Consider the following 27,960-nt stretch of genomic DNA (forward strand, 5'->3'; position numbering starts at 1 on the left):
ACATTGAAACATTCCAAGCTGGGCTCGGCAAATTGACTAGAGAGCCTAGGTCAGGGTCTGAAAGAGCTAAAATGAAAAGCCGCGCAGCTTTGCTAATATAATCATTGAAATCTATCAAAAATTCTGGCGAAGCGGCTTTTCTCATTTTAGTCTTTCAGACCCTGACTCAGGTTTTCTACTCAGGTTGCTAAGCCCAGATTCCAAGGCTCCAATCAAAAGGCGGTTCGAGAAAAATCCGACTTTGTCATGGAGTTTTACAACGATTTTAAAAACAACGATACAAGATCGTTCAACTACTACGAAAAACTGTACGATGGAATCAAATACATGCCCTTCCGTAGCCCTCAGAATTTCAACAACGCGATCAACAACTACTTTTTCGTCCTGCCGCCTTTTATGGTCGGTTCTTTGTACAAAACTCCGCTTGGAAATTCGACTGTTGAAGATAGAGAGTGCAGGGGCAACATCACTCACAGAATGAGAAATAACAAAGAAGACAAGGAAGAAGACTACCACTTTGCAGAGTGCTGCGAAAACAGGAATGTTAGCTGAAATTATTCACCAAGAAGTGTCTTTTTTTTGCCTAGCATTTTCAAGATCGATTCGGACTCTTACCGACGGTCAAACGGTCAAAGATCAAGGAACGAATGTTGTCATCAAGCTGCTGAAATCATCAGAGAACGCTACAGTTCCAATCTGCTACTTTAGCAGAGTCAAGAATATTTCATATCTTTCATTTGTCTGGAACGTTGTTTTTCTAAATGAAATGCACTTCATAATGTTGCTCGAAAACAACCTCCGAAAGCATCAACATTATGATTTTCTTTTCAATTTTCAACTTGCTTCGATTCGCCCGTTTGTCCGTCTTTATCGGTCCTCTGATTTATGCTCTTTACAGGACTCTTTTCGACGTCCTCAAATTTGTGCCGATTTTTTTGCTCTTATTCCTCGCCTATGGAATCATTCAAAACAACCTTCTTTTTCCCAATCAACAGGTAATTCTTCTCTAAATACAATGTTATAAGATGGCCATTTTTAGACAGAACGGGATGATGTTGCTTCTTGGGTTTTCACAGAATTTACGAATATCTTTAACCGGCCGTTTTTCCATGTTTTTGGAGAAATTTTCATCGCAGAAACAACTACTCATCGATACTACCACATCGAGGTCAGTTTTTTTCTTCGAAAATAATGCTAGAATTAAACCAAGGCGCCCTGCACGCATGCTTTCGGAGACATAAACTTGGAAGACAAAGTCCGCTGCCCAGAACGTAATGAAATTTCATCCTTTATCATGTCGGCCTATATGCTGGCTACGAATATTGTGATGGTGAATATGCTCATCGCCATGTTCAACGAAACGTATTTGAAGATGAAAAACGTAAGGACCAAAGGATTTCTTTTTAGAGCTTCTTTAGAACTCGAAATTGATCTGGGCGACAGACAGATACAAGTTCATTTTGGAAGAGTATCATTATTTCCCAAATATTTTTATTGGAGGAATTTTTCAATTTATCTTGTGCATCTGGTTCCTCATTTGCTTATTGATCCGATTCCCCGGTAAGTTTTTCAGAAGAAATTTTTCGTAATAAATTCAGTTTGGTTGGTCGTGAAAATAAAACGAAGAAAGGAAAATGCCAAGTCTCAAACAATTTTGTTTGACCAGCGCCTCGTCGGGCGAATTCTCCCAAGAAGGCCTGTTCATTCTGATCCTTTCGTTTTCCGAAGAAGGACGAAGGAATTTGTCATAAGCGACGAAGACGGCCCAGAAGAAAATCCAGCTTTTGAAATATTACACTAGAATATCAAATAAAAATGCAAGATATAATTCGCCTTCAATATATAAGACAAAGAACAAAGCCAACAGTACCGAGCTTTGAAAAATACCTAGAAAAAGTAGGTTTTTGAAGCTGAAAATTGTGTCATGGACCGTTTAAGTTGTCAAACAAAAGCCAATCTAATTGAATATATCTTTGAAAATAGCCTTTCACAACAAGCAAGTTCAACTTTGTTCAAATAATTGACAAGAGAAGTTTATTCGCGAATGTTGTAAATCGAAGATTTGAATACCGATAGGCCAACGATGAAACTTGCTCTTTCTCTTTTTGCGCTTTCAAAAGCCAACCCATTAAATGAGAGGGTCTTTCGCGATGCCGTGGACAAAATTGCCCGTGAGAGCAGCAAGGACCGCGAGGATTTCGCTAGATTTGTCAACAATCGTGATGACACGTAAGATAGTTTCCTGATTTATCTTTGCTCATAAAGTTTTAACCGTTTTTCGACAAGTTTAGTCTTTTCGAGTTCGCTTGGGAATACTGCCATGAAGTTAACGAGCTCGAATTTGACGCAGGTCTTGACATTGATGAGCTTGCTCATTGTGGAACAGCTCTATGGGATGAGATCGGAGCTCTGATGTACGAAGACAAATATCCTCATTTAGGACAGGTTCTCTTCAGCCTCTGGGATGTAGCCGATTGGGATGGAAGCGGCTTGGTCGACTTTGATGAATTCCGCTTCGCGGAAACCATGCTTGCCGGTGTTTACGCTCTTGTCGCTTTCGACCGACACGATCGCAACGGAGATCGAGATTTGGACCTTGACGAGGTTTCTGAGTTCGAACATGACCGTGAGAAAGAGAATTATTCATCTAGATTAGATATTTTCCAGTGATGCCCGAGGGCGAGGAGTTCGGTAATGAGAGAGCAAAAACCTTTCACGAACTCTGGGAAGAAGCAGAGCTGTTCGGCGGCTACGAGAAAACTTACATTCCCGAGGTTGCCCTCTTCTTCCTTGAACTCTGGCGAATGGTGTTTGACAATTAAGGCTATTCTTAAGAATTTTTCGACAATATCGAATAAAAAAACTTACATCTTATTCAAATTTTAAAGAGACTTTTTTATTGATAATAAGGTGACAATTGGTTTCTAAAGAAAGTTGATCGTTGAGAAAAGAACTTTCGAAAAGCAAGCAATCAGTTTAGAGGAATTCGGGGAGTCCCTTGTAGACCTCAGCGGGGCACTTTGTGCCGACTTCGCAGACGTCACATTCTTCGCCATCCTTGAGGCACTTGGCGCAGGAAACGCAGTTGTAGACATCGTGGTCTTAAAAAAATATTCAAAAACGATGATACGGAGGCATTGTTTTTACCAGGATACTGAGTCTGCCAGTAGGCGAGACCGATGGATTTTTGGCCTTGAACGAAGGCAAACTCTTCCTTAGTGCAGTGCTTGATGCACTCGCAAGCAGCGCAGCAGGTGATGCTGAAAGTGCAGCAAAAGCAGGGGGCTTTTTCGTCGGCGAAGACTGAGGACTCACCAACCAAGGCGTTGGCAGAGGCGGCAGCGACAATTGCAAGAAGGAGCTAAAATAATCATTTTAAAACAATAATTTTGGAGAATTTTGGAGCTTTTTTTTGGATTAATCCATCAGATGTACTGTCAAAATTTTATCTGATTGTTACCTTCATTTTTCCGATTTTTTCAATTAATGATATTTTCAGCAGATTTCAGCCGATTATATATGGGCGCGCATCTGCGTTTTCCTCCATACTGGCTCCACCTCTTTATGGGAATGCAAATTTAAATTTCGAAATATCATTGACATCGAAGAATGATACCGTATCAAATACTTTACGGCTTGGCAACCTCTGAAAAAAACCTGTGTCTGATTCAAAAAAGCTGACTTTAGAACCTAACTCAGACTTTCCACAGAGTTTCCTGTGCGCAGAGTAAGGATATCCGCCAAAAACATTGTCTAAATTGGTTCTATGAGGATAGAGTTTTATGAAAAATCAGCAATTGCAATAAAATGCAACAAAAGTGCCAGAAAAGATCTGTTTAAAATCCCGTGTTACCCGCGTATGAGCCTCAAGGATCTCAAAATTTATGACACCGACAGGATGGCTGTTTGCCTTCCTTATTGAAATTTTGAAAAGCTCATAAAGATGATAGAAAGTGCAAATGCCGCGCACGAATCTTGGCATCAATTTCGCCAAACATGAAGTATGTTTTTTCGAGTTTCCAAGACCTCGCCCATAAGAGTCAATATTATCAATTCTTACCAAATGAACATTTGTAAAGGAAGGACACGTGTGGCGTCTTCATTGAAGACTCTTCAATACTGCATAATAACGTATAATATGATCATCTTATGGGAAAATTCCAACAGAAAAACCGAACTTTTACTCTTTGTTCTTCTTGTTGTGTCTTAAATACTGTGTGTCCATCTTATTTCAGCCAAGTCTCCTTATCAAGTGACTTTGAACTTGAGGTCATTTTGACTATTAACAGTAGGGGTGGTCAATTTGGGAGGTTTTTTTCGGCCAATTTCTTTGAAAACTCCCAAATTGACCACCCAGCTGAAAATGATCAGATTTTCAAGAATACAAATTCTCTGGGGTGCTAAATTTTGCCGCAAAAGGCTAGCTAGGCTCTAGCCTTTTCGCCTGAATTCCCCTTAAATTTTTCGCCTTACTTCTAGGCTAGGCGAAATTTTTCCCCTTGGAAATTTTTCACGCGAAGGCTAGACTTTCTAGGCGAATACGCCTAACCTCGCATAGCCTAGCCTTTTAGGCGAATTCGCCTGGACATTTGGAACCCGGGTTCCAACCAGATCTCAGCTTATCAAATTATGATCGAGGAAACACTAGCCGTCATAAGGCGGTTCATTCTGGTAACTCTAGTGTGGCACCGTGTAGGGTTAGTCAAAAAAAGGTGAAGATATAAGTCAAACCTTCTGAAGGCTCCCGTAAAAAACTAAATATACTCGATATTCGATGCAATTTTGAATCTGAAAAGCGGTGGAATTGCGGATTCATTAAAAAATTCCATTTTTTTTTTGTTGGCTGATTTTCAAAATTTTTCGGAATTCGACCAAAAACTCCCAAATTGACCACCCCTACTGTATTTCGCCTCAAAAGTCTCAAAAATAGAGTAATTTCGGAAAAAGGATTAGAAAGGGGTCTGTCGGGAAACATCAGAAGACGCAACCATTTTGCAGTTAATGCTCTTGCGATTCGGAATCTGTATAGAAACCCTTTATTACTTCCGCATTCTAGAGGTGGTAGAAGAGAGTTGTGCAATTACTTATTGCCAATTAGCCTTGGTACAGACCAAGGTAATCCTGGCAAAATACTTGCCTACCATAGGAAATGTAAATTACATCTGGAAATTTTCCCAAATGTCAGTCAAATAATCCTTCCCACAATTTAAGACTTTGCTCATCGCGTTCCATTTGTACTCCTTCAAAAGTTAAAAATATTGATCCAGAAGAGCAGGTCTTGCGCAACGGAAGTAAAAATTGATGCGCGACATTTGTCATCGCCTCTTTTCGTTCCCCCCTGGTCAATTGAGCAAACAGCCAAGCCATGTCTTAAAATATCAGGCCATCTTTTGAGCAAGTCTTACCGTCTTATCCTTCTTCAAATTCCTGCGTCCGTCTTTATCACAACCGCTGAACTTTCATAAAAAGCTTATTTTTCCTTTATAAGAAAGGCTCCATTTCAATTTGGCTCAGTAAGGAAAAATTTTTTCCTACAAAACCTGAACTATTTATGAGGTAGAGAACTATATTATATTATATTATATTATATTATATTATATTATATTATATTATATTATATTATATTATATTATATTATATTATATTATATTATATTATATTATATTATATTATATTATATTATATTATATTATAGAAGAATCGTCCGAAAAGCTGGATATGTGGAAAAATCTATTGCTGAGTTCATCGGTTTTCCACTCTTCATGGGCATTGAACTGCTATGAATGCGAGGTGCTCCTCGACCACCTTGGAAACATGGTCGGTTCTGGCTACGCTTCTTGCTTCGACGACCCGAGTGCAGGGAAGAGCGTCGAGTGTGAGAGCGATGCGACTCGATGTAAAACGGAGATGACAGTTGAATGGTACTTCATGGGCGAGCAGATGGTTCATATGAAGCGCGGGTGTGCCGCGAAAGGAACGGATAAGATAGAATAACTTTTATCATAATGATTTTGTTATAAATCCGATGACAGAGGATCAAACTGACAAAGACTGCGGCGATGGTGAGTTCGAAGACATCGTCAAATGGCGAACTTGCGAGGACACTTGCCAAACCAACAACTGCAACAACGAAAATCACGGCGATGCGGTCAAGGCGCTTTTCGACAGTGGCAATCGAAACCTTCAATGCCACTCCTGCACATACGCAAAGGATGCTTTCGGAAACATCATCGGCGGCTCGAACGAAGCTTGCACAAAAGAGGACGTTTCTGATGAAAACTTCCTGGTGACGTGCCCGATTTACGCAAACGCTGCTTGCTTTACTGCTGCATCGTGGCATTTCGAAGGGTCGATCGAGGTAGAGGAGGACTACAAAGGATGTTCGACGTTTAATTACGAGTTTTCAATTTTGCAAATATATTTTTGATAGACATATTTTTTGATGATTTTTTCTCAAATCAAAATTTACGACAAAAATGAACAGTTAAAATCTCCAAAAAGACTCAAGGATGAAGAGCCAGTGTGCTTAGAGTGGGATTTCGACGAACTTGCCTACACGTCATGCAAAAACACTTGCAGTTCAAACGGATGCAATGCAAAGACCCCGGAAAGGACCAACTCCTGCTACAAGTGCGAAGCGATGATTGATCATGCCGGCAACATTGTTGGCACTGGAGACAAAGACTGCTTCGATAGCCCGAGAGAGGACATGATGGTCGACTGTGGAGTCCACGCCACATGCAGAACAGATTTTGCCGTGGAAATGTCTTTTAGTGGAGCGCAAGTTGCAAGAGTCAAACGAGAATGCTCGCCTAAAGGAAGAATTACAAAAAAAAAATAGAAAAAAAGTTTTGCCAACTTATTTGTTAATCTTTTAAAAGGAGTTTTCGAGAGCAACAAATGTACCCAAGGCGAAATTCCCTTCCTCGACTGGACAGGATACAAGTGGAAGGTGTGTCACGACGATTGCGAAGGCCAAGGATGCAACGATCGAGCTCATTCAAATCAAGTTCAATCACTGTTTGATCAACGCGGCGGGGAGAAACTGAAATGCCACTCGTGCATTTTTGCGAAAGACCAGGACGGCGCCATCATTGGCGGTTCAAAACAAGAGTGTCAAAAGCCTGATACTTCCGAAGAAGGCTTCCTCGTCGAATGTCCAATCTATGCGAATGCGGCTTGCTATGCCGCTTCCTCATGGCACTACGAGGGGCCTTTGGAAGTCGAGGAAGATTACAAAGGATGCTCGCCATTTAAAATCCCTGTTGAAGAAGAATGCAAGCCTTGGACAATGGCCAAGGATTTTAAATGAAAAATAATGTTATAAAATAATCTTTTAAAGTAATGAAAAGGTGATAAATTGACGCAAAGTTTCGAAATCCTTTTGAAAGAAAACAGTGATTACGAGACTTGTCTATCTTCCTGCGATTCTGATGGCTGTAACTCGAAAACTGCAGACAAGCCTTCTTCCGCCACCGACTTAACTTTGCAGTTCGGTTTCTTACTGTTCTCTTACTTCATGCTCTAAATTTGATTAAACTTTCTTCTTGATTTTTGCGTTCTCTTTCATTACCTGAGACTTCATGCAAGGGCACTTGTTTTAAAAATTTCAGTTCGAACTTATCGCAAATTCATTCCCACTTGATACTTTCTTTTATCTGAATAATTATGTTATTTTTATTTTATACGGAAGATATATTTATTATTTTATACAAAAGCACCCTTTCCGGTCTCACGAAGAATACAATCATATCAAAAAGTATGTATTTATCTTATCCTTTCTGTTAGGATAAAAGCAGAGATGATTTCGCAAATAAATCGGATACAAGCGATATGGGGACTGATTCTCTTCATTTTGTAAGCGCCTCTTTAAGTTACTAATTGATTCATAATGGCGATTCTAGTCTTGTTCTGGCTGTTGTTCTTCCAACGACGCTGATCCCCCGACAAAAAGATAAACTCCAGTGCGAAAATAGCGAGAATGGAAAAGCCCGGGCAGTTTCTTTGGACAAAAGGCCATTGGGGGACGCAATCAGTTACTGCTCTGATTGCGAAGGGTTCAACTCTTATATATGTGGGGGGAGACTTCCCGAGGTAATCTTGGGATAAAAGTAGGGACTATAAAAGATTACTAGATCGAATCGGATGAGTACTGGAATGGGTGCGTCAATAATGCAACTCCAGCAGGTAGAACAAAATCAGATTGCAGCGACGTTGATGAACTCAAGTACTTCATTTGCGAGTATGATTTCAACTGTGACGAATGGAAGCTTCTGTTCAAGTAAGATCGAGATAAGCATACAGGTGAACGAGTCTAAAATATCAACGTTAAGTTTCAACGAGACAACAAGTACAACATCCTCTACTCCCACAATAACCTCAGTCGAAGGCTTGCCGGAGTGGATTGAGCCTTCTTTTGACTAGCTAGCTCATACTTTTACGTCTCTGATCTGAAAGCTAGAAAAGAGAGGATAATTGATTCCTGTAAGCCTTCTCCTCCGCATCTTCTTCAACCACTAGCTCAACTACAACGACGACAACAAAGTCAACTACGATGACAACAACGACGACGACTACATCAACGACAACAACAATAACGACAACTCCAGCGACGACAACGACAGCGTCGACAACACCAACAACAACAACAACGACTACTACTTCTACTACAACTACCACAGCAAGTACCACAACAACAACTACAACTACTTCTTCTACAACTACGACTACAGACAAAAGACAACCGGTAAAATTCTTCTTGCTTACTTCGATCGACTTCACTATTACAATAATCATAAAATTTGAACTTAGAGCGGCGTCAATATTATGCTTCTCGCCCCGACTTTAACGCAATCACACGTCATTTCTGGCGATGGACTGAAGAAATCAACTCCAGTCATCAGTGCGCCATCTGAAAACTACGCTCAAAATAGCATTTTTGCCGTTGTTAAGGGAGTATTTTTCATTTTCGGAGGAGAATCTGATGATAAAAAGGTCATTTTTGTGAAAATATTAAATTATCGAAGACAATTATTAAAGATAGCAAGACTAAGTGGGTGTAGCCTGGTTGACACTGGCTTGAAAACAGGAGGAAGATATAATTCTGGATCGACTTCTTCCGCAATCGAAATCAATAACGGGGAGCAAGGTTTAAATTCGATCATTTCATTGTTCCAATATTTTAAGCTTTACTTTGCTTCGATGTTGAATCTTCAAAAGACTGCGAAATTTTTGATACAACCAGTATCGCATCGACACATTCAACCCAGTTCACGCATCAGAGAGGATCTCTTGGCTACTACCTCGGCCAGCCAACGACTGTAGGAAGCGTTCAAAGTGACGGACAGAACAAAGTCGAAACCTTCTCAGCTACAGGGTGGACGAGCTTGCCTGATAGCCCGAGGTAGACTACAAAATAATTCAGTCGTTATTCTGCTATAGAAATACTCACAACAACTGTTTGGTTGGCTTAGAAAGTGGAGCGATGCTAATGCTCGGCGGCTATCGTTACGATGGTTTTAAAACTCTCGTTCGAGGTATTTGGCGATTGAAAGAAGGAAGTTGGTCGAAAGTAGGAAGCCTTCCAGAAGTAAGACGATAAATTTAGAAAAAGACTTTATCATCATTAATTAAGCGTTCTTCTCGAGTCTCCTTCATGAAATTTGGCAATTTCATCTACCTCTTTAATGGCGCCGGGACTGCTTCAAACAATAAATATCCTGAGCAGCGAGTAGAAATCCTCGACGACGAAGTTGTTGCAACTGAAGTTATCGGCCACCACACTTTCTCTTCTAGTTTTCCCGTGCTCGTTGAAGTCTCTGCTGACTTCTGTGCCCCCGAAAGTGTATTCTTTTAATTTTCATGCTAAAGCTACTCTGACTTCTCCTGACTTGCATAAAAACGATTAAAAACTTTCAAAAATAAATAATATGTCACTGATTTTCGTTGTCAGGATTGATTGAATTTCTTTCAGAAGGATCGGTTAAATTTTCGGTTTTATCATTTTTTCTTGACTTTCTTCTTCTTCATTGTTGTCGCCATTGCTTGTCAGGCAGCAGTAAGATTTGAGTTTGATGAGCGAGAGAGGCGGCAAATTGGAGAAAATACCGGTGGAAATAAGAGTTGATGCAGCGATGATTCCAAGAGTAAAATACATGATGAAGAATTCACTTTTGAGCATGCACTCTGCTCTGAAAGGATGAACAATCATCTGGTAGCTTCTGAAGTCGGATTCATGTAGCTTTTCTTCGAAGCAATTTCCTTCAATTTTGACTCGGTCTTTCAAAATCTGGAAAAATATTGAAACGTCGAATTTAATATTCTCTTACTGATAAGGAGCTGTCATCCACCCGTGCGCAAATGCTGTTGTTTATTTTGTTTTCCTGGTTGACTTGATCGATGCAGAAGTCGATGATTAAATCGTTGAGAGAAATCATCAACGCGCATAAAACTTAAAAATAAAAAGTGGTTTTGACAAATTTCTTACTTAATGACAATTGAGTGATACCAAGCAAGATAGTCAATATTCCCTGAGCTACTGGGGCGCAAAAATATTCGGCTGCCTTTTGCTCAATAATTTTTTGATTTTCGGCGAAGTCGATGTTTTCCTTCACGCAGCCGGTCTTCAACAAAATGTTCAGTACCAGCATCATCATTTTGATAATCGTGGGTAGGTAGGTAATGAATGAGCAAAGGGGAGATATACAGGAGATGTATAGGTAGATTTCGATACAGGACCTGGGTTCGGCAACCTGTATAGAAAACCTGAGTCAGGGTTTTAAAAAGACGCGAGAATTTTGATTTTCAGACCCTGACTCAGGTAATCCAAAAGGTTGACGAGCCCATCACAGGACTTCCATGAACTAGAGTAACTCAGCTAGATTCTGAATTGATATTGCGAAAAAACTTACCAAGAAATCTTGAAAAGTAAAAATAAACAAGCATTACTTCGAAGGCCTTGAGAAAAAAGCTATCAAGAATTTTATGCTCGACAATTAATTTGAATATTTTCGTCAACATCCTTCTCTCTCCGCTTCTCTCCGTTCTCATGAGCAGGAAAATCGTTATCATATGGCTAAGAAGCTTCAACGAGGCACAAATTATCAGCGAAATCGAGACCCAATGAACAGGGTCAACTGCGAGGGTGGAACCAGTGTTGTACTCGTACCAGACAAAAACTGGGGGAAGAATTTCGATTATTGGAATTAGCGCAAAAATCAAAGATGAAAATATGGACAGCTTTCCGTTGAATTTTGAGTTGACGATGACAAATGCCAAACTACAAGAAATAGTCGCGATGAGAAAACACTGTTGAGTCCAAAAGTAAAAGGTTGTGTCGGGATCATATGGAATCATTTTGATTAGATTCAGTCTGTATCGCATTCTTTCCTCGGTCTCCTTTGCAAAAGATTTCTTGTCAAATATCGTTTTTGTAACTAGCCGTACAGTGAGCATGACAATGTTCATTTCTTGCTCATCAGAAATACTCTCTTCGGATGATTCTCTCCGTTTCATGATTCGTCCATTTTCTCGTCCGAAGTAGCTTCTGCAGTTTCCATCAATTACTTCCCTATCACTTTGACCGTTACCATAAAAATCACATATATTCGCCGCTTCATCATCAGTCACATTTATTTGCGCCGTTGTTTGGGAAGACGAATCCATGAACAAAAGTTCATCCCCGATTCCAAATTTGAACTTCAGTATTGACTTCAATTCTTCTTCAAACTTTCAATCGGATATATATTTTAGAATAAAAATTCGAATTTACCCAACTGACTTCAATTTCTTCAGCTTGCCAGACAGTCTGAAATCGTGAAAGAACTCTGTTCATTCTCTCTGCTCTTGAGTCCGCTTGGAATGACCGAGCTAGAAGCAACAAAAGTAAAAATCGCATGACTTCACTTGATTCTCTAAAAATGAGAATGACAGCTGACGAAACTCCAATTTGTTGAAGGTGTGTAGGCCGGTTACTCTACTGCCCTGATTTTCAAAAGCTGCAGCCGGAAATTCAGCGTTTCGATGACAATTGAAGTCTTGTTTGAATGATAACAACTTAATTATTCGGAACAAACCGAGTTGAAAGAGACCGATGAACAATGATTTCAGAGAGAACTTTTCTTGATTATATATTATAATTTATAATAAAAAATCAGCATCGAATAAATTTCTGTCAAGGCTCAATTTTAAAATATATTCTTAATTATTTTCTTTTATTATCCGTCAATATATATAAAAACTTGCACCGTTCATACGAATAACAGTTGCACAGAATTATTTCTAAACCAAGAAAGCGCAGAATCTTTCCACGAAGGAACGAGTTTAACAGTATTTGCCGCGTGAACCATAAACAGTAAATATGCCTGACTCTCTGGAGCGAGTTCTTTTCCAAGCTCAAGGACTTTGTTCAGAGGATCAGTGTTTGAGGAACAGCTTTTCATCGCCAATTCAAAGTCGTTGAAAACAGGCTCGAACTTTTCATCCTCAGTGATTTTTTTCAACCCGGAAACAATATCGTTTATTGCGTTTTCTCTTGAATTTTGTTGATCCGGACCGTCTGTGACGGAAATCCCCATCTTTCCTCTTTCCTTTCTTTTCGGCTTTTTCTTTGTTTTCTTTTTCGTTTTTATTTTGCCGCAGAAAAAGTTCGGCAGGCAGCTCTTTTTTCCATTCTCTTTGAGAAGCTCAGTTATAGTCTCTTCAGTATCAGGTGCCTCGCTCATCAGAAGCTCTTCAAAAAGTTCAGCTGACGATTTCATGCGCGTTTTTCTCTTTCAATAATTTTGCTATTGAGTAAGTCTTGTTACTGAGTCTTGTGATCTACGACTGTAACTTATTTCCAAGCGTGTTTTTTGTGTGTTTAATTACGCACGAGACTCGATGGAAAAAAATCCACACGCTCTTGTCACGGTTTTTCTTCATAAAGTCAAACAAGTCTTCAAACGAGGCCTTTACAATTGAACAAGTCGTTTCTTCAGCCTCTTCTGAAGAACATGAGCGTTAAAATAGATATTATTTATTTACAAGTTCCTTTTTGCATTTGTGCAAGAAGAAAGAACTTTCAGCAGAAGAAAAGAAGCATTTATCCAAAGTAATTATGCAAAGGCTTCTTTGCAAGCTCTTGGCTCACTCGTTCTTCTTCTCTTCTTCGCAATTCGCGCAAAAGCACTAGAAGAGATTAGAGAAATTTTGAACAGGAAACTGGCTTACTTTTGATGGCTGAGCTTTCACTTTCGGATCCAGATAAGACCTGCTGGCCGACGGTTGGAGGCAAATGGCTGGGGTCGGCAACTCAACTCAACATGTTGAGTTGAGTAAAGTTGAGTTGAGTTCAACTCAACTCAACTCAACTTTGAAATTTCGGTGTTGAGTTGTTGAGTTTTTGAGTTAAGTTGAGTTTTGTCAAATGAAAATTGCCTAAAGAATCACGCAAGTTCTAGTGTTTCTCTTCAAAGTATTAAATTTATGAAATTATTAATGTTTTTAATTAAAAATATGCTTTTTTCAATATTTCTGCTTATTTTACTCGAAATTTGACATAACCAAAAAACTCAACTTCACTCAACTCAACTCAACTCAACTTTGAGTTTTCAAAAGTCGAACTCAACTCAACTCAACTCGAGATTTTGGTGTTGAGTGCCGACCCCAGGCAAATGGCCGGTAGCTAGGGCGGGTCCGTCGACCTCGGAAATTGATGATAAGGAAGCGTTATCGTTTATAACTTCGTTTTCTGAAATTGGCTATTTAAAATTTGGGAGAAAGTTGATGACATTACCTGCTGGGGCTTCTTTTGCCTCATCATCTCCTTTTTCGCTTCCTTGAAAATATGAAATGACTCCTTTCGAAATTTCTTTGACCAAAGACGGTTCGTAATTTTCCACTTCTCCTTCACTATCGGTCGAGTCGGGCTCGGTAGAAGAGCTTTTCGCGTTGCTGAATCTTCGGGCAGAAGGAGGGAGTTTTTCGGAACTCTGGACGAGGGAGACGTTGTCGCCTGTGACGGCTTTGATGATGTGCAGTGCGACGAGGGATAGATCGGAGGTGAAGTTTCGGATGTAGCGGAGGAGCGACTCGATGATGTCATAAACTAAAATATTTTTTAGAAAAAGAGATAAAGCTGTTTTGAACTTGCCAATTGAAATAATCCGAATAACGAGCTGAATCGTGTACAAAACCAAAACCGCGACACTGGAGCAAGAAATAATCGCCACGCGAAAAACGGTCCAAATCACTTGAGCTATTTTCTTCGCCACTTTGATCGAAAAATCCAGCGCTTGATCGGAAAACGTCTTGGTCGTTTTCGCAACGAACTGGCCAGCATCGAGGGTCATGTCGACGGCTTTGAGGGGTAAAAACAGTTTTGGGTTTTTGGAACTCAAAACTGCTTTAAATACCCCTGCCTGGAATGGCCGAGCGGTAGAGGAAGGTGTGCTCGGTTTCGAATTCCGAGTCGGAGAGCACTTTCATGTTCAGTTTTTCTTGAGCTAAACAGAAGAAAAAATAAGATTCGCCCTTTTCAAGCTTATGAATTTTACCTTCCCGAATAGCTTGTTTTTTCTTCCTCATTCTTGATCCTGGTTTATCAATGTAAGAATCGACGACCTTCTGCTCATCGAGAATTTCCGGCAGCTTGCGCACCCGTTCGCGGATATCGCCCTGCCCAAAGATCAGCAGAATAAAGTCTTTTAGCAGACTGGAGAAGATCAGCCTCACTGTCATTATCAACGCGGTTTTGGTGTCGTTGAAGTAAAAGTTTCTTTTCAGAAAGTCTTTTTCAAGGTCAGAAATTTTCAGGAAACTCGGGTTTTTAAAGGAAGTTTATAAAGATTTTTCTGCCCGTTCCTAAAAGCCATCTTGGTCTTGTATTGCGCTTGAAAAACAGCATGCGAGTAGGTTCTTGTTCGCCCACCAAAAAGTCAGATATGAAGCACGAGTTGAGAAATATTATAAGTACAATCGAGGCGTGTATGCTTTTATGCAGAGGCTTGACCACTTTTTTGCCTGCTGCTTCCACTTTTCTAAAAAATGATCTTTCTCGAAATCAAGGAAGAAAATTGAGGCAAAACCTGAAAGTTTCTGATTTTGTCGGAATTAATTTTTTGAGTCCTCGCATTTTTTCTGAAATCATCTTCTTCTTTGATTTATTACACGGCAAATTTTCTTATTTTTCGTGGTTACTTTCCACGGCTCTTTTTAAAACTGACTTATTTTTGGGAGAAGTGAAAACAACAACGGGGGCTCTAGAAACTTTCAGAACCACAAATTCGCATTTTTCATCCAAAAACCTAGAAAATACGACATTTTCAGCGCGTAAGAGAGTTTTTTGCGAAAATTCTTCGCTCGGAAACCTGTGTAGAAAACCTGAGTCAGGGTCTGAAAGATCTTTAATGAAAAGTCGGCTAAGCTTTTTTAAAAAAGCCGCGAATCGGTTTTTCATTAAAGATTTTTCAGACCCTGAGTCAGGTTTTCTACACAGGTTTCTAAGCCCCGGGGAAACATAGGAAGACTTTTTGGTCAGTACTTTTGATGGTCAAAATCTCCGCTTGAAATTAGCTGAGAAAGTAAAACTCATTCCAATTTGTGAAAAACAAATTCCCCAGCCTTTCAAATCTGTTTGCGCAAACATCGATCTTGAATTTCGCGCTCTCCCAGAACTCCAGAACTATTTGCATAGCCAAAGTAGGAGCTCGCTATCTGGAACTGCATCTTTCATACCTTGGCGGGGTATCTTTCTATTCACTGTTTGAATTTGCAATCATGATATGCGCGCAGCTGGATATCGCAGCGCACAAATTTCAATTTTCGCGCAGCAGATTTTTTCGTTGAACTGACGCCCGGGGGCGCTATCAGCACTCGCCGCCGGGTATTTATGCCGCCCCCAAAAGCGGAAATAGCAAAATCAGTAATTACACAATCAGAAATCGTCATCAATTATGACTTACTCGACCGAATCTTCTTCTTTTTCCGAGCAAGTTCTCAGCGGACTCGTTCCTACTACCGAGATTCCTCCTATTTGCACAACTCCACCAGCAGCCATCAAAATTGAGGTAAAGTTCAGAGATATTTCTCCTAGCTTTTTTGAAAGAAAATCATCAAAAAGCCGCCTGCGGCTGCTTAGCACAACTAGAATTAATAATAGAATCAACAATGTTGAATAAAAACTCCTTTTTCTAACCATCTTTTCTTTCAGGCAGCGAGCTACTCCTGCGACTGGGTAGAACACGGCGCGGAATGCAACCTCGAGTGGCCAAGCATGGCGGAATTCGTCGAGCACGTCGTGGAACAACACATGATGGAATCTCCAAACGGCGAGTACTTCTGCTTCTGGAACAACTGCCCCCGCTTCGGAACTCCCTTCAAGGCCAAGTACAAGCTCGTCAATCACATGCGCGTCCACACCGGCGAGAAACCCTTCAGCTGCAACACTTGCGACAAGAGCTTTGCCAGGAGCGAGAACTTGAAGATCCACAAACGAGTCCACACTGGCGACAAACCCTTCATCTGCCCACATCCAGGTAAAAACTCAAAATTGAAAATCAAATTTAAAAATCAGGGAATATTTTCAATATTCTTATTTTTTCTTTCTCTCAAAATTGTCTATTTCAGGTTGCGGCCGCGCCTTCTCCAATTCTTCCGACCGAAAGAAGCACCAGAACGTCCACCAGAAAGGCGTACTCATGTGCCCGATTCTCGGCTGTGACCGAAGCTACTCCCATCCTTCTTCGATGCGAAAACACCTGAAAACTCACGGCGCAGCAGCGAAAGGAGTTCCTCTTCCTCAGCGAATTCTCGAAGGAAGCAGCCAGCTCAACCAACAGATTCATCAGGTAAAAATTTCTCCACCTCTTTCGCATTATAACAATCGTTCTAGGGAATCCAGAGCCTCGTCGACCCAGCATACCTCCACAATCAGCATCCTCCACATCCACTTCAGCCGATGGGCTCTCCTCACTCAGCCGGCTCCGGCTCTCCTCCTCCGTTTCATCCCTTCCCGCTCTACCAACACCCAGCCAGCTTCATCAACACTTCGGCAGACTCTGGCCTCGCCTCCTCGCCAAACCAGTCGATGGGTTCTCCAGGCTCGACCGAAAATCAACCTCCTTACTGGACTCCTTTCCTCAGCGAGCTGAACTCTGCCGATGCCCCTCCTGCAGCTCCTCAGCAGCAATTCCCCTTCTGGCCGGTTCCAGCTCCAGCTCAGCAGATGAACCATTTCTGGCGAAATCTTCACAACCACAGCAATGGCGAAACGACCGTTCCATCCGTCTACTAGACAGCTCATCCTCCGAAGCCTATTTATTTTTTATTCTAAACCTTTTTTTTTCTATCAAAAACTGCCATTGATATATTTTCCTTTTATTTTCGTCTTTCTTCATTTTCTGTAAATAATTTGATCAAAAATATAAAATCCGAAAAAAAGCCAATTTGTAAAAATTTATTCTTTTCTCCGTTTTCCAGATTTTTTCCAGCAGGCGGAGGACCTTCCGCGCGCTCCCATAAAAAAGAGTCCTCCGGCAGTTAGAGATGAGAGAAATCCAAGAATTTATAATTTTTAGATTTGATGATAGTTTTTACCTGTACGATCATAGATATAGAAAAAATTTTTAGAGAAAATTGTTTTAGAAAAATGGGAAGAGTCAATGACAAATTGCGCTGGGTCAAAAGATATTTGAAGAGGACTGGTAAACTAAAGACGCTTGTAGAACTGGACAAAGATATAAAAGAAAAGCTAAAGAAAGGTTCATTCCGGTTATCTGCGTAAAAATAAGCGCTTTTAAGACGACAGGGAATCTTCCAAGCCCAGCTTCAAGATTACGAAGAATCAGGATAGAAAGAATAAAGAAGATCGCCATGAAAAGAAGGATAAGCAAAAAAGGGAGAGGGTCGACGAGTCACTGACTGATAAGAAGCAGACAGGTTGAAGAAGCTCTTCCTTCTTATTTCCATTAATTTTTTTAGATGATAACAAGCCAGTGAGGCTGAGTTTTACGATACAGAAAGCGCCAGAAAGAAAAAAATTCGAGTTTGAGCCAGCTAAACCGAAGAAAAAAGAGTTGAAAAAGGATACCGAAGAGCCTAAAATTGTCACCATTCCAAAGGATTTTAAGAAGATTGCCAAGAAGTTTGGACTGCCGCAAGATCACCTAGAATTCTTCTATGAATACAGAGAATCATTCAACTGGGAAATCAAAGAAAAAATCATCGTTCATTGCACCGAGCCTGGTTGTAAATTGAATGTCAATAAAGCCGAAGGTTGTCTGACTGACCATATGATCTCTGTTCACAATTATACAGATATTCCTTGTGGAAAAACTGACTGTTCATACATCGCTTTTTCTCGGAAGAACTTAAACTTGCATCATTGTCGTTTTCATGGGCACGGCCAGATACCTTCAAAATTTGCGAGCTTTTCTTGTCCGATTCCCTCGTGCAAAATTGCTTTCACGGATAGGAAGAATTTAAAAGATCACGTTAACACTCATAAAAATATAGTATATTCTTGTAACTTTTGTCCTTACCGCGCTGTAAAGTATATTTGTTTGTTCTCTCACCTAAAATCCCACTTCAATATCAAAGATTTTGAGTGTGAAATTTGTTCTCGTCAATTTAAATCTCTTAGCGATTTAAACAAACATAAAAATTATACCCATAATACTGAAGGATTTCAATGTAAACACTGTAGCTTTACAAGCCAAAAACACCGGGCCTTTATGGAACATGTTAAATCATGCACAGAACGGCTCAAACACTCGAGACTTCTCTGATCAGATTGAATATATCGATAAAGCATACTTTTTAAAAAATATCTCAAGTCCTTTATTCAAGATGATCGTATTCGTACAGTCGCTCGCTTTATGTCTAATCTGCATCTTCGCTCTTGAGAAATCCCGCCAAGTGTAAGTCCTTCCTCTCAACTTTCCATTCTTTAACTCTTCTAGTGATGTTTTGCTTTCAAAGCAAACCCGCCAACAGCTAGAATTCCAATCTGGCGTGGGTCAACTTCGCTTCGAAATCTCCTCTCTCGAGAATGAGATTTCAAAATTGACAGAAAAAAGCACCCGCTGCGACGAAAATCTTCGTTCTCTGAAGAAAGACAATGAAGATCTCGTTTCGAAGCTCAAGAAATCGTGTCTCAGGTGTCAAAAATCAAGAGCAAGATTGGAAAAACAACGATTTCGCTTCACTGTCAAAGTTTTTGTCCAAAAAGAAGTTCCTCTTCATCAAGGAAAGTCTCAAAATCTCTCATTGCAAAAAAAAGTTTGTCAAATTTTGAGCCTTCAAAAAGAAGCGCTAGAATCGCTGGAATCGCGCGTTTCCCAGCTCCGCCAAATCGCTCTCGAAGTCGAAAACGACATTTTGAAGAAGTTTACTAACCTGACCCATAAGCTGCACAAAGAAAAGTCTTCGCACATTCTCCTCAATCAAAAAAGCTGTCCTCTCACCCAAATCTCTTCAACTAACAAAATCAACCAAAGTCGCCAAAACGAAAATTCCGAACTCCCCGACTTTGCCTCTGAATATTGTGGAGCTACTGTTATTAAAGAAAAAGGAACCTACAAAAGCTTTGGGCTTGGAAGACTCATGCTAAGGAACAGTTGATATATTTTTTTATTTCCAAAATTTGGACATCAGAATCTCTCTTTCCATTTTCAATCAAGAACTCAATAATTTTTCTCTGAATTCAGCCATGTGAAACTGCAGGTTCGCGACGGTGGTCGCCTCGCCCAACTCAATTTTTGAATTTCGAATTGAGAACCGGGTTTATTTCCTAGTCCGATGTTTAACAGTGTTATAGTAATTTTTTCAGCCCTCTTTAGGGCTCGTTTCTTTTCAACTAAAAAAAAGCTCGCCTTCGCGCTTCGCTTTGAATCCTGACAACGCTCCTGGAAAATGCTGGCCCTGCCGACCACCATGCGAGCTGGAACTTCATCTTTGCTTTCCTACAGTTGTTTCCGCCTTTACTGTTCATCACATTCCTCAGGCGATTTCTCCAAGTCCTTATGGTCAAGGCTCAAAACGCAAAATTGATTGATGGATCTCTCTATCTCTAGAATTCTTTAAGCAACAAAGTTTTGAGCCCCGAAAAGAATCACATCTGCGCCGCGGGAGATTAAACTTCACGTAAGTAATTCCACCTTATCCGCCACTTACGACATCAACGGCCCGTCGAGACAAACCTTCCACTTTCCTCACCCCTTTTCAAAATCGGAGAAAGTTCAAAGCGTCAAATTGACGTTTTCGTCAAATTGGGGTCATCCAGAAGTTGCTTGTGTTTACAAAATTGATATTCACTGACATTGTTGACATTTTTTGCCTTTTTTTAATTGTTTCGCTCCAGTGTTGTTCCTAAACTGCCTCATTTTTTCCTATCAAAAAGGACAGACGTTTCTGCCTTACAGCGAGAATTGAATTTGTTTGCTTTAGCTTTTCTTCTGCAAATATCCCAGAATTCAGAAAAAAGTCAACTTTTAGTCAGTGAACTTAAATTAGAAATCTAAATACTTATTTTTAGCTTTTCTGATTTTTTTGTCTATTCTTTCCTATCTTTTGTGCAATAAAGGCGCATTATTTTCAACCTCTTAACAATACAAAAAAATAGGACTCCAGCGCGATATTTTCACTAAAACACCTCATTTTTCAACTTATTCGCTTTATCATCATTTTATTTAATTTTAATAGACCAAACCTCGAATCAATTAAAAAACCAACCCTATTTCCTTTCAGAATGGAGCAGACACCACCGACCAACAATTTACCTCAAGCTGCTTTGCTCTATTCTGTTTCTCAGTCGAAAACGCCGCTCTGGCAATTCGAGCCAGAAGCAACCGCCGAAAAGAAAGAGCTGCCAAAGAAAGGAATGGCCAAGACCTTCCACGAAAAGCTCTTTGGCCTCGATTTTGACCGCTACATCAGCGAAAATGCCTATGATCTTTTTCGGCCAAAGAATGGAGCGCCCGTGGACTTTCTAGTTGCGCTCTATTCCGCAGCTTGTTCGAAAAGATTTCCAGCGATCTTTTGGAACGACTCGGATCATGAATGGTTTCTTGTCAATTTTCCACTGTAAGTTTTTAGTCCTGGAATAGCAGTTTTCTATGGCTCTTATAGGAAGAGTGCTTCTTTGAGATTTATAGCCAATCAAAAGACCCCATTCTTTATCTGAGCCAATAAAAAGCCAGCATTCTTTGTAGCAGCCGATCAACTACCATCCTAGGGTGTCTGATTGGCCAAATCAGAGAATACTGGCTTCTCATTGGCAAAACCAAAGAATGAAGGTTTTTAATGGCTGAGAATATCCATAGAATGCTCATTTTATTCAACATTCATTCGGAATGAATCATTCCAACATTCATCTTTCAGACTTGGACGATGCTGCCGCTCTTGCTCTCCAACAGGAACAGCAGAAATCGACGCCTTCAAACGCTGGATGGAAGTGATCGGCTTTCATCGAGTAGAAGAAGCAGAATTTCCCGGGCCTCATCTTTTGCGTTCTTCCACCCAGATTTCAAAGAAAATGAAGTTCTTCTTCTCGCCCGACTCGTCGAAAAGCGCAAGAAAACTGGTTGCGAAGAGAATTTGAATTACATCGACCAAATTTTCAAATCTAATCGACTCTAGCTCCTTTCATTTCGCATCTTCCCTTTTTAATAAACTTCAAAGCCTATTCTACACTGAAAAATACAAGAAAATTCTGAAACAATCATTTGGAAAATTTGATCAATTAAAAAAAGTATTGAAAATGAGCTTCTTCTTGAAGACAAATGGCGGCGACGGACAACAAAGTTTCTGTTGTCCTGCTCGGGCTGGGTGGAGTCGGAAAAAGTTGCATCTGTTTGAAATTGACGCAGCCAAGCCAGGAAATTCCACATGAGCACATCATAACGCCCTGGACAGACACGTGAGTAAAATTTGAGGAGATTCTTGAAGGGCGATCTGGGCTTGGCAACCTGTGTAGAAAATCACACATTTTCAGCTTTCAACACAGAGTGTACCTGCGAAGAGGAAAATCAGTGCTTCTGGAAATCGACGACACTGCCGGCCAAGAGGAAATGCGAGCTTTATCCGAGGTCAAGCTCGACAACAAAGATGCAGGCTCGTTTTCAAGAGCTATTTTCTGAAATTCGGAAAGGCAATTTGTTTGAAAACGAGGGAAAAAGTGATTCTAGTGCTCTCGCTAAGCGACGAGGAAAGTTTGGACACGGCGGCGAGATGGTTCGAGAAAGCAAGAGAGAAATATTTGAGGACCCAGAGAGAGGCGGCGCAGCAAGGGAAAACGCCCAAGAAGAGCAAAGGCGTCGAGAGACCCTTGCCAATTGTTGTAGGAACGGGTATTTACAAGCCGGAGTGAATTCGATGAGTAACAGGGCTTTTCTTTCCATATAAAATTGCTAGTGATTGAAACCTTGCTTGAAATACCCGCGAAAAAGCCTGTAATAAATGCGATCTGAGTGGGAACGAAATCAGAGTCACCAGGGAAACGATTTCAGAGAGGATACAGATTCCTGAGAATCAGGTGCTACCCCTTAAATCTCCATTCTTCATTCCCTTTTCTTCAGATAATTTACACGTCAGCAAAGACGAACCAAAACGTCGAATTATTGTTCAAAACGGCGGCAGAGCTTGTCCTGAACACTGGTGCAAGAGACAGTCATAACTGTATGATAATGTGATTATTATATGTGTATTAATTACTAATATTATTAAATATGTACAAAGCGACCGTTGATGCTATCTTTTCTTTTACTACAACTTATTTTAACAATTTCAACTTTTAACCCATTTTTGAAATTCCATCTTCAGTTAAAAAAACTTTTCTTTGAACTTTTAATTTAACAAAAATTTAAACTCTCTTTTAAATTATCACTCGTGCCTACCAGGTAGTCATGAGGAGCTAGAACTTTCAAAGGGGACTCTCCCTTCTTCTATTCTAGCGTGTTCCCTTCTGCGCCCGAATCCAAAAAAGGGTTCTTTCAATCCAATAATGAAATCAGCAAAAAATAAGCCTCCTTTTAATTCTATGAAAATCGTTTTTTCAAAGAATGGCTCGGACAGGGCAAACAGCTCGTAAAAGCACGTATGGAAAAGCTCCACGAAAACAGTTGTCGACGAAACCAGCTCGCAAGACTGTTTCGGGAACAGTTTCTCAAATTGCTCGGGCGGCAGTGACGATGCCTGAATTGAAAGAAGAAGGACAGCTTGAATTAGATGATGATCGCAAAAAAGTCGAGTTGGAAAGCGAAAAAGGTACAGTTTTCAGTTATCCAAGCTTTTTGAATTTGTGAATAAGGGATTGAATCCAGCAAAGAAGAGACGAAAGGGCTCAGCGTTTCTGGCACTGTTGACGATGAAGATGACGAGCTGATTGTAATTGGCGAAGTAATTACCGGCAGTCGTTGCAAGCAGACAGCCCGAAAAAGCACTGCAGGAGCAGCACCACGAAAAGAACTTGCCACAAAAGCAGCAAGAAAAAGCGCACCACGACCTTCTCAAATTATTGAAGTTGGTCCTGAAGTTATCGCTGCCATTGCTCCAGAAAGTGAAATCGTCGACAGGCCAGTTGAAATTGATGATGTTTGGGAATGGTTTTCAAAAACGAGAACCCGAGCGACTGGTGAATCCGGCGAAAAGATTCGCATAGGTATTCTTCATCTTTTTTTGATTCCTCAACAAATTTTCGGCAATTTAGATGAGGAAGATTATAGAGCGAGGAGGAAGATCGTGCAAGATTATCTCTTGCAGAAACGATTGTTGAAAAAAGCGGCTCGGAAATGTGAACCAGATACAGATAACATGTATGGATATATTGAAGACAATGATTCTCAAGGTAAATTTTTCCCAAGATTTCTTGACTAAAAATAACTGAAGCAGTCGAGTTATCTCCTGAAGTTGTCGCTGCCATGGCTCCTGAAAGCGTTATCGAGGGCCGAACGGTTACAAACGAGGATGTGCGCGATTGGTTTATGAAGTCGGCAACTCGATATTTCGAAATTCGAAGGAAGAAGGCCAAAGAAATAACGCCAGGTTTGACTTTTGAATATTCGACTCTTCAACCGGCTTTTACTAGATGACAAAGACTTCACAGCACGGAGGGAGGTTGTTCTGGATTATATAAAAGTGTTGTCCGTAAGAGCAGCGCGGCATAGACGTTTAATGTGCTGTTATCGTCCCGATTTGACAGGAACCGCAACCGCTAGAAAAAGCGCACCGTGGGAACCGTCGATTCGACCACCGGAAAGTTTGAAGCCAAAGGTTCACAATTTTACAAAGGTATTAAACCTGCCTTTGTTCTAAAATGAACATGAATTTCTAGAGAAAAATTGTTGTTATTGAAGAAAATAGCCCGAAAAAAATGAAGAAATACGCCGAAACAGTTCGAATGCATTCTCTGATAAAAGAAAAGGGGTTCAAGATTGAAGACGGTCATTTCATCGCTAGGTCGACTTGCAAGTACCCAGTTGTGAAGATAAAACTTGATTTGATGGATAAAACACTTTTGAAATCTCTCTTGAAGAAAAATGATTCTGCTGTGGTTTTGGAAGCGGCGAAAAAAAAGTTGAATGAAGAGCAGATCAACGCTGCTCTGAAGAAAAGGAAGAAATCTATCTCATCTCCCTGCATTCCAACGACGAACATAGCGAAGGACACAGTGGAGCAGTTGCAAAAATCGCCTTTTTTGACTCCCGCATCTCCAGGAGAAGAAAAAAACTCTACTGAGCCAGCAACTTTTCGTAAAAATGAACCCCAAACTTCCGAAAACGAAGAGTCTACTGCGATCTCTTCTTCTTCCTTGATTTCGTCGCCGATCACAACTGATGAAACTGCAGAGAAAGATTCAAATCTTCCAAAGACTAAAGAATCGCAGCAGCAACGAGCTTCTCCTTTAGTTTCTGCATCTGTCTTCCAGGGAGTTCCAGTTGAACAACAAAGCTCTATAGATCCAGCATCTTTGCCGCAGCACCAACCAGCTTCTCCTTTCATTTCTGCATCCAAAAAGATAAAGGAGGAGTCAACGATTGAACAACCATCGGCGGTTAAAGACGAACCTGACGAGCAAGAGCCAACATCCCTTCCCGCACTTTCTCCATTTTCCTTTAAACCTCAAGCTCCCATAAAACAGGAAGCCTACGCAGATCAGCTGTCTCAGGTTAAAAATGAACCTCAAGAACAAGAGCCAACCTCGTTTCCCACAATTTCTTCATCTTCTTTTACAGCTCAAGCTGCCATAAAAAAGGAAGCCCCCGCAGATCAGTCGTCTCAGATGAAAGTTGAGCCTCAAGAACAAGTTCTTCTGCCTCCAAAAGAAATACTCATGCCTTCTCGAAAACGTCACATGAAGGAAAACCCATCCGAAGACAATCCGTCAAAGAAACCAAAAACCTTCAACTGACCTATCAGACAATTAAATTGTCTTCCTCAAAAAGTTCCCCCATTGTAACACTGTCTTTGCACTAAATATTTTTACTGATTGAAACATAAATTATGTAACATAACCATTTTATGCCTGTCGAAACTTCTTGTACATAGCCGTCCGAAAAAACACCAATGCCTCCATTTTTGCCAGACCTGACTTCAACATTTTCTCGTTTTGCTTCAAACAGTTCCTGATTGAACTTCACTTATTTTGAAGCCACTTATCTCCGAAACCTTCAGAGTTTTCGCTGCCCAAATCATTTTTGAAGAAAACTCCCACGATAAAAAATTTTTAAATCTCTTCGTTGAAAGAATGGCTCGGACAAAATGTATAGCTCGCAAAAGCTGTGGGGGACTAGCTCCTCGAAGACAGTTGGCGACGAAAGCAGCTCGCAAGACTGTTTCGGGAACAGTTTCTCAAATTGCTCGGGCGGCAGTGACCATGCCTGAATTGAAAGAAGAAGGACAGCTTGAATTAGATGATGATGTCAAAAAAGTCAAGTTGGAAAGCGAAAAAGGTACAGTTTTCAGTTGTCCAAGATTTTTGAATTTGTGAATCAGGGGTCGAATCAAAAAAAGAAGATACGAAAGGGCCCACCGTTTCCGAAACTTCTTCCAGCGCTGTTGACGTTGAAGATGACGAGCTGATTGTAATCGGCGAAGTTATTACCAGCAGTTGTTGCAAGCAGACAGCCCGAAAAATTGAAGATGATGATTCCGAAACTCATCCGGAAAATGCTGAAGGTACATTTTCTCTAATGTTTCTTGAATGAAAACAACTTTCAAGAAAAAGAATCTGAACGCGAAGATTCAGCTATCCCGCCCTCCACAAGAGCCGCAGTGAAAAGCGCGCCAGCTATCTCTTCTGAAACAGTCGAGGTATCTCCTGAGGTTGTCGCTGCCATGGCTCCTGAGAGTGTTATCGAGGATCGAATGGCTACTAATGAGGATGTGCGCGATTGGTTTCTGAAGTCTGCAACTCGATATTTTGAAATTGAAAGGAAGTTGGTTTTAGAACTAACACCAGGTTTGATGATTAAATGTTCAATTCTTCCACAGATTCTTTATTAGATGATAAAGACTTCGTAGCAAGGAGGGAGATTGTGCTGGATTATATAAAGGAGTTGTCCGTGAGAGCGGCGCGAAATAGACGGCGAATCATTTGTTTTGCTCACCCTTTGACATGGCGTATCACTAACAGGAAAATCGAATACTTACCGTCAATTCCACCACCTCCTCGAAGTAGTTTGAAGCCAGGTGTTCACAATTTTACTGAGGTGCTTAGGTGGCCGCTGTAAAAAGGAACTAACATGCACTTCTAGGGAGACATTGTTGTCGTGGATGAAAATAGCCCGAAGGAGAACGAGAAATATGCTTCAACAAATCGAATGAAAAGTCTGATTGGCAATAGGGAGTACAAAATTGAAGACGGTCATTTCGTCGCTCGGTCAACTTTCAAATACCCAGTTGTGAAGATAAAACTTGATTCGATGGATGAAACACTTTTGAAATTTCTCTTGACGAAAGATGATTCTGCTGTGGTTTTAGATGCGGCGAAAAAAGTTTTGAACGAACAGCAGATCAAGGTTGCTCTGAAGAAAAGGGAGAAATCTATCTCATCTTCCTGCATTCCAACGACGAACACAGCGAAGGAAACAGTGGAGCAGTCGCAAAAATCGCCTTCTTTGACTCCCGCATCTCCAGGAGAAGAACAAAACTCTAAAAATCCAGCACATTTGGCTAAAAAGGAACCTCTAACTTCTCAAAAGAAAGTGTCTTCTTCCTTGACTTCACCGCTGGGGTCAAAAATTGCTGGTAAAAACGAGGCTCAATCTTCTCAAGATCAAGAACCAGCGGTTACTCCCGCAATTAATTCATCTTCCTCGATGTCTCAAACAGGTTTGGATTCCGTCTTTGCCCTCATTTATATTTTCCAAACTAGGCTGGATGTGTACTGCCGTGAACCAGGATGGAAAACCATGTGGCCGTGTTTTCCTCGACAAAGCCGACATTACTGTACATGTCGATCTTGGCCACAAAGACAGCAAACCGGAAAATATAGCCAGGGTTATTATCAGAAAAGCTCGGGAACAGAAAGAATCATCATCTTCTTTGCTTCCTGCCTTTCCAGAACAAGTACCAACAAATTCTTCCTTTATTCCAGCCACAGAGCGAAAACGATTCTCGATGGAAAATCCATCGGAAGAAAATTGCCCAAAAAAGCCAAAAACCTCCACATAATTTAAGCTGTTTGAAATTGTTTTCATTTACAAGCGATGGGCCTACTATTTTTATTTACTGAAACACTACCATTTTTAGCACTAAAAGATGCCTTAATTTTTTGCCAGACCTGACTTCAAACTTCACTCGTTCCTTATTGACCTGTTCCTCATTGAAATTCATTTATTCCAAAAGCTCAAAATTGAGTAAATCTCTCGAATTTTTCTCGTTTTGCTTCAAACAGTTCCTGATTGAACTTCACTTATTCTGAAGCCACTTATCTCCAAAACCTTCCGAGTTTTCTCTACCAAATCCTTTTTGAAGAAAACTCCC

General features: G+C 40.6%; 7 protein-coding genes and 1 long non-coding RNA gene across 10 annotated transcripts; 6 read left to right on the forward strand and 2 right to left on the reverse strand.

Moving 5' to 3' along the window:
• The first annotated feature begins 810 nt into the window (after nucleotides 1-810).
• LOC145711797 (transient receptor potential cation channel subfamily M member-like 2) lies at nucleotides 811-1,801 on the forward strand. Its single transcript, XM_081789486.1, has 5 exons — nucleotides 811-995; nucleotides 1,040-1,168; nucleotides 1,211-1,381; nucleotides 1,419-1,560; nucleotides 1,599-1,801. Exons 1-5 carry the CDS (start codon nucleotides 816-818, stop codon nucleotides 1,799-1,801), a joined length of 825 nt encoding a protein of 274 aa, XP_081645612.1. The 5' UTR covers nucleotides 811-815.
• Nucleotides 1,802-12,990: 11,189 nt separating this feature from the next.
• On the reverse strand, nucleotides 12,991-13,321 carry LOC145695359 (uncharacterized). The gene is made up of 2 exons (XR_014133699.1): nucleotides 13,210-13,321; nucleotides 12,991-13,167 (listed from the first exon to the last, which is right to left on the reverse strand). It is a non-coding gene; the product is annotated as an uncharacterized LOC145695359 (long non-coding RNA).
• Nucleotides 13,322-14,079: 758 nt separating this feature from the next.
• On the reverse strand, nucleotides 14,080-14,764 carry LOC145711798 (uncharacterized). The gene is made up of 4 exons (XM_081789488.1): nucleotides 14,535-14,764; nucleotides 14,400-14,483; nucleotides 14,128-14,338; nucleotides 14,080-14,086 (listed from the first exon to the last, which is right to left on the reverse strand). The coding sequence occupies exons 1-4, from the start codon at nucleotides 14,716-14,718 to the stop codon at nucleotides 14,080-14,082; spliced, it is 486 nt and encodes a 161-aa protein (XP_081645614.1). The 5' UTR covers nucleotides 14,719-14,764.
• Nucleotides 14,765-15,831: 1,067 nt separating this feature from the next.
• LOC145711024 (uncharacterized) lies at nucleotides 15,832-17,404 on the forward strand. Its single transcript, XM_081788745.1, has 4 exons — nucleotides 15,832-16,046; nucleotides 16,190-16,514; nucleotides 16,606-16,826; nucleotides 16,871-17,404. The coding sequence occupies exons 1-4, from the start codon at nucleotides 15,933-15,935 to the stop codon at nucleotides 17,270-17,272; spliced, it is 1,062 nt and encodes a 353-aa protein (XP_081644871.1). The 5' UTR covers nucleotides 15,832-15,932; the 3' UTR covers nucleotides 17,273-17,404.
• Nucleotides 17,405-17,558: 154 nt separating this feature from the next.
• LOC145711799 (uncharacterized) lies at nucleotides 17,559-18,764 on the forward strand. The gene is made up of 3 exons (XM_081789489.1): nucleotides 17,559-17,738; nucleotides 17,779-17,916; nucleotides 17,959-18,764. The coding sequence occupies exons 1-3, from the start codon at nucleotides 17,561-17,563 to the stop codon at nucleotides 18,762-18,764; spliced, it is 1,122 nt and encodes a 373-aa protein (XP_081645615.1). The 5' UTR covers nucleotides 17,559-17,560.
• Nucleotides 18,765-20,718: 1,954 nt separating this feature from the next.
• Nucleotides 20,719-21,689, forward strand: LOC145696081 (uncharacterized). The gene is made up of 2 exons (XM_081773104.1): nucleotides 20,719-21,060; nucleotides 21,358-21,689. Exons 1-2 carry the CDS (start codon nucleotides 20,726-20,728, stop codon nucleotides 21,575-21,577), a joined length of 555 nt encoding a protein of 184 aa, XP_081629230.1. The 5' UTR covers nucleotides 20,719-20,725; the 3' UTR covers nucleotides 21,578-21,689.
• Nucleotides 21,690-21,728: 39 nt separating this feature from the next.
• LOC145695950 (ras-related protein Rab-13-like) lies at nucleotides 21,729-23,007 on the forward strand. Its single transcript, XM_081773026.1, has 5 exons — nucleotides 21,729-21,895; nucleotides 21,971-22,089; nucleotides 22,155-22,317; nucleotides 22,423-22,510; nucleotides 22,554-23,007. Exons 1-5 carry the CDS (start codon nucleotides 21,759-21,761, stop codon nucleotides 22,665-22,667), a joined length of 621 nt encoding a protein of 206 aa, XP_081629152.1. The 5' UTR covers nucleotides 21,729-21,758; the 3' UTR covers nucleotides 22,668-23,007.
• Nucleotides 23,008-23,030: 23 nt separating this feature from the next.
• On the forward strand, nucleotides 23,031-27,949 carry LOC145695629 (uncharacterized). 3 transcript variants are annotated; one of them, XM_081772736.1, is made up of 7 exons: nucleotides 23,031-23,241; nucleotides 23,285-23,635; nucleotides 23,684-23,821; nucleotides 23,863-24,018; nucleotides 24,062-24,264; nucleotides 26,730-27,306; nucleotides 27,350-27,949. In XM_081772736.1, the coding sequence occupies exons 1-7, from the start codon at nucleotides 23,037-23,039 to the stop codon at nucleotides 27,646-27,648; spliced, it is 1,929 nt and encodes a 642-aa protein (XP_081628862.1). In that variant the 5' UTR covers nucleotides 23,031-23,036; the 3' UTR covers nucleotides 27,649-27,949. The 3 variants fall into 3 exon arrangements, with proteins under 3 accessions (XP_081628862.1, XP_081628787.1, XP_081628939.1); XM_081772661.1 differs by lacking the exons at nucleotides 26,730-27,306; nucleotides 27,350-27,949 and adding an exon at nucleotides 24,308-25,674; XM_081772813.1 differs by lacking the exons at nucleotides 23,031-23,241; nucleotides 23,285-23,635; nucleotides 23,684-23,821; nucleotides 23,863-24,018; nucleotides 24,062-24,264 and adding exons at nucleotides 25,723-25,925; nucleotides 25,969-26,151; nucleotides 26,195-26,434; nucleotides 26,479-26,684.
• Nucleotides 27,950-27,960: the final 11 nt, after the last annotated feature.

The sequence above is a fragment of the Oikopleura dioica genome, chromosome 1 (genome assembly GCF_907165135.1).
Source record: "Oikopleura dioica chromosome 1, OKI2018_I68_1.0, whole genome shotgun sequence".
NCBI lineage: Eukaryota > Metazoa > Chordata > Appendicularia > Copelata > Oikopleuridae > Oikopleura > Oikopleura dioica.